Source organism: Fragaria vesca, linkage group LG3 (assembly GCF_000184155.1).
Source record: "Fragaria vesca subsp. vesca linkage group LG3, FraVesHawaii_1.0, whole genome shotgun sequence".
NCBI lineage: Eukaryota > Viridiplantae > Streptophyta > Magnoliopsida > Rosales > Rosaceae > Fragaria > Fragaria vesca.
In genome coordinates, this window is record NC_020493.1 from 15,051,768 (window position 1) to 15,056,497 (window position 4,730).

General features: G+C 37.5%; 1 protein-coding gene across 1 annotated transcript; it reads right to left on the reverse strand.

Moving 5' to 3' along the window:
* Window positions 1-1,650: 1,650 nt before the first annotated feature.
* LOC101291609 (WRKY transcription factor 6-like) lies at window positions 1,651-4,515 on the reverse strand. The gene is made up of 6 exons (XM_004294360.1): window positions 4,201-4,515; window positions 3,997-4,104; window positions 3,751-3,906; window positions 3,199-3,630; window positions 2,658-2,771; window positions 1,651-2,355 (listed from the first exon to the last, which is right to left on the reverse strand). The coding sequence occupies exons 1-6, from the start codon at window positions 4,393-4,395 to the stop codon at window positions 1,717-1,719; spliced, it is 1,644 nt and encodes a 547-aa protein (XP_004294408.1). The 5' UTR covers window positions 4,396-4,515; the 3' UTR covers window positions 1,651-1,716.
* Window positions 4,516-4,730: the final 215 nt, after the last annotated feature.

Sequence of the window (4,730 nt, forward strand, 5' to 3'; positions counted from 1 at the left end):
ATATGCCATCCAGCAGGCCCAACAGCAGCAGATGTTCCAGTACATGCAGGAGTTTACAACTGCCCAGTTTCAGGGACTTCCGGCTCCGCCCATGCCTCCGGCTATACCGCTACCCCAGCCGCCCCAACCTCCCCAGCAACCTCCGCAGCAACCCCCAGAAGCGGATATTAATTTAGACGATCTAGATTTTGTGTAGTTGATGAATTATATAGTTTTATGTGCTTGTTGTTGGTTATATAGAATTGTTTTGGTGTATTTTGTAGCTTGCTTGGAATGGTAATTTAGAAATTTCGGGGGTTTTTTTTTTACTGGAATGGACTTATAGCCGACGAAATACGCCTTAATTCGTTGGCTATAGTATTTTTAATTTTTTTAAATAAGTTTTAGCCGACGAAATACGCATTGCCTTAATTCGTCGGCTATAGTATTTTTAATTTTTTTTTAAATAAGTTTTAGCCGACGAAATGCGCATTAATTCGTCGGCTAAACCCTTATAAAACCGACGAAATAGTCTATATTTCGTCGGCTATAATAATTTTTTTATTTTTTTATTACATATTATAGCCGACGAATATATTACACGTGTCGTCGGCTAAAGTGTCAGACATGGCCAACGAAACATTTAATATATTCGTCGGCTAAATTCTTTGAAAAAAGCCAACGACCTGTTTTTCATCGGCTAAACTCTAGGACTATAGCCGACGACTTCTTTTTTTGTCGGCTAAAATCACCACAGATGACCTTTTCCCTACAAAATCTTAACCGACGAGTTTTCGTCGGCTAAGATCTTAGCCGACGAATTAAGCTAACAGGCCGACGAAAATTTTTCGTCGGCTAAAGTGCTTGTCTTGGTAGTGATATGTAAAATAGAAAAACAAAAGTTAAAAAAATATAGAATAGTTCATGTAAGAATATTATTTTGATGATCGATAGAAATTAATTTTGAGGCAAAATACCGTATTTATTTTTATTTTTAAGATAAAGGTACTCTTTATGATTCGAATTAATTCTTCCCTGAAATTGATGTCATTGAAAATTCTTTCTTACAATTTGATCAAAAAAATAAAGGTATGCTGACATTTTATGCAAAAAAATATATATCAAGAAATAGAGGTTGAGACTAGAGGCCGATTTGCGTGAAAAAGATAAAAGAAAAAAATAATTAAAGAATGGAGGTCATGAATGGATATTCGCATGCAAAAAGAAAAAAAAAGAAGAAAAAGAATGGAAAGTCTAGTGAGTGAATAAGAGATTAAGAGGTGAAATGAGTAATATATGGAAATATATGAGAATTACAAAAGCAAAGCAAATAGAATCGCCATCAGAATAGTACTCTTTACTAGTTGGTGTTTGTTAGAATACAGGTACGTTGTAGAGATTTTCAATATTTATTTTTAGTCTTTGTAATTAGGGGTTTAGGCTTCATGTCCGCGCCCCCCCCCCCTCTTTGTATTCGACGGTTTCATTAATGAAAGTTTGAGGGCAGCCACACCAGCCCTTTATTCAAAAAAAAAAAAATGAAAAGATGTCTAATGAGCAAATACTTGTATCTAAAAGTAAAATAGAGGTGTAGAGGAAATAAGAGATATAAAAAATTTGGAGGTCCCAATTGTCATAAGTTTAAGGACTACTATAAAACACAAGCAGGTTGAATTGAAGATGAAATCCAGCAAGAAAGTTTATTTCTCTGAACATGTGAAATAAAATAATTGATGTTTATGTATTGTCATCACTACTGTTTCTTGTAGTAATATTGTTGGAAGTGTTGGTATTATTGTTTGAATGAACATTATTCCCCATGATAGAGGTAATGGCTGCCACTAGAACTGCTGCGAAATTTGGATCAGCTGTGATGGCGGCCGTAGCTGCACTTACTTTGTCAGCTAGGATCGAGTGATTTGTAGTAGTGTCCAGTCCTCGTAAACCATCGAGAAGGGTAAGTTTTGATTCGCTGTTGCATAGGGCTTGGCCTAAAACATGTGGCAAAGGCAAGTTTTGAGAAAAATTTGGTAATTGGTTCAGTGCCATAGTCTCTGATGCAGTAGTTGGAGCGCGAGTGAGGTCCAATGTAACTGTGGGAAACGGGGCTGAAGCTGAAAGAGTTGCAAAGCTTGGTGGGCAATTTGGCAGTTGTGGATGATGAAGAGCTGTTCCTTGTAAAAAATTGTTTGATGATGAGTTTATTATGGCATGGTGAGGATGTTGATCAGCACTGGGCATTGAACCGGAGAGTATCATTGATGCTGCTGCTGATGTAGTAGATACCATGGTCATAGCAGCAGGTGGGAGTGGGTGGTTGTGATGCCCTTCATAAGTTGTTGTGAGTATGGTTTTGTCTTCTGCACATCTTTGTACCTGAAATTAGAGCCAAAATATAAAAGGTAATTAGAAACTTAAATACATCTCTGGTACAACAGTTTGACATGTATGTTAATCTTATGATCGAGTATATTTTACTTGGGTTATAGTTCAAGAAAAATGCATGTGTCAAACACTGATGCGTGTTATTGAGATCAAAGATCAAATATTAAAACTTCATTAATCAGATTGAACGATTGATAATCTGTCGATACAACATATATATACACGCACTAGATCTATAGCAAGTTTAAGTCTTAGAACATGCAAATGGAGCTTATATATGCATGTGTAAGTACCTGTTTTCGAACTGGGCAACCAGTTCCCATGGTGCAACGATAATAAGCCCTAGGGCAAGGGTTCCCTTTAGCCATCTTCTGACCATACTTTCTCCATTGGCATCCATCAGATATCTGCAAGATGTTAATATTATATCTGAATCAAATCTACTGTTTTAGTCCTTAATAGAGCAACTGGTGGTCAGCAAAATGATAACTACAAGCTAGCTTAGCCTGTATATTTGACTTTCTGCAAAAATATGAAATCAACAATAGGAGAAAGAGAGAGAGAACAAGCAGTGAAGTTTGAAAAGTTATATCATACAGTTGTAAATCGCACGTGTGTGTTTGGTTTGGTCCAATGTTCCTTTGAAGTTTGAAATCATTAATTAGAAAGGAAGAAAAAATCCTTTGATATGAAATAATTGAAACTGGATTCACTTCATTTGGTATCAAATTTATCCGAGTTGCAGACTAGTTAGTACTTAGTACCGATATAGAGATGACTTAGACATTACTCTAAGGCCTAATCGATCAGTGACTCAGGTTCAGTGTAACTTACCATGGAAGATTCAGATCGTGCTCGAACAGAAACACGAGCTTTCTTAATCATGGACACGGTTTCTTCAGAAGCTGCAGCCTGATGATCTACGTCGACGTCCCCAGAACTCAACTTGGGAATTTTCTTAGGAACCCAACCAGGACTCCCAGCTGGAAATTCTTGTCCTTCTGATGAGCTATCTTCAGCACCCCCAGACTTTCTTTTACTGCCCCTTTGAACTGGGCTCTTGAAGTGATCCATTGACTCAACAATGGGAGGCGAACCAGAACAATCGTTATTGGATAATCTAGCCATATCCAATGAAGAGTGTGAAACAAGCTCATTTTTCTCATGATGAGTGATATTTCCAGCCCTGCCCATATCCATAAATTGTCTAGGAACAATATTGTTCATTATCTGCTTCTCTTCTGGTGCTGTTCCATTTATGACCATCTAAACAAACCCGTGAACAATTATGATTTTTATTATCATCTACTTCATTTACATGATATAAGGATTATAATCTTATATAGAGATAGAAACAATATATAGGTTAATTAATTTGTTATATACCTTGTGTTGTTTTACTGGTTGATTTTGCTGGCGTTGCATGAATTCTAGGAGATGCACCTGTAAGCTCTTGTAATTGTTGTTAACCTGAGTAATCATAACTCTCAGCCGTTGATTATCTACGTTCATACGCCCCAATTCAGCTTGAACAACTTCTAGCTGCACCAAATTAGTTTCGCACTGTATTATTTCAAAACCCTAGATTCATATCAGCTCGAAACGAGAAGGTCGAATAAAATGAATTATTACCTCATTTATTGTTTGTTTGTGATCTTCCATACTATGAGATGTTGATCCATCATCCGTAGATGATTTATCGCTGGTACTGGTATATGTTGTAAGAAGATTTAAACCAGTCTGGACCACAAAAACAAACCCAATAATAACAGTGAGAAACAATTAAAGAAAACATACAGATCAAAATCGAACTAGCTAGTTTGCATATATACTTACATCTAGTTGCTTTTCTTGAGCCATGTCTTCTTTATCTTCAAGGGTTTGATCTGTTTCTTTCAGACTACCCTTGTGATGATCAGCAAAGAAGTCCAGTTCATCATGAACCACCCGCTTCCCGTCCGCGGTCGCCGGAGAGAACACATGCTCAATTCTGGAGTTATGGATCGAATGATCACTAGCAGCAAGGTCCATGATCGATCTCCAGATCTGTCGCGTCTGTATATGGTTGGTATACGTAGGCTAGGTGACTATAGAGAATCAAATCAAAGCTATATCGTGATCTGTAGAAATGGCAAAGAGGGAGTGAGAGAGATGAGATGAGACCTTGGTAGGAATACTGATCGGGAAGAAAAGTCCTTAAATATTTCAAGGGAAGATTGAAGTCTTAAGAGAGGTGCAACGGACCCGGCTTTAAAAGGGTTTGGTTTGACTAAGACCAACACATTGTGATGAGAGATCTGAGAGAGAGAGAGAGAGAGAGAGAGAGAGAGAGAGAGAGAGAGAGAGAGAGAGAGAGTAGTAGAGTA

Excerpts from the sequence above, each read along its gene's own strand:
- LOC101291609 (XM_004294360.1), bottom strand. The coding sequence starts at position 4,395 with ATGGACCTTGCTGCTAGTGATCATTCGATCCATAACTCCAGAATTGAG. Across the intron at positions 3,907-3,996 it reads ACAAACAAACAATAAATGAG|CTAGAAGTTGTTCAAGCTGA; the intron begins GTAATAATTCAT and ends AATTTGGTGCAG. Across the intron at positions 2,772-3,198 it reads CACGATCTGAATCTTCCATG|ATATCTGATGGATGCCAATG; the intron begins GTAAGTTACACT and ends AACATCTTGCAG.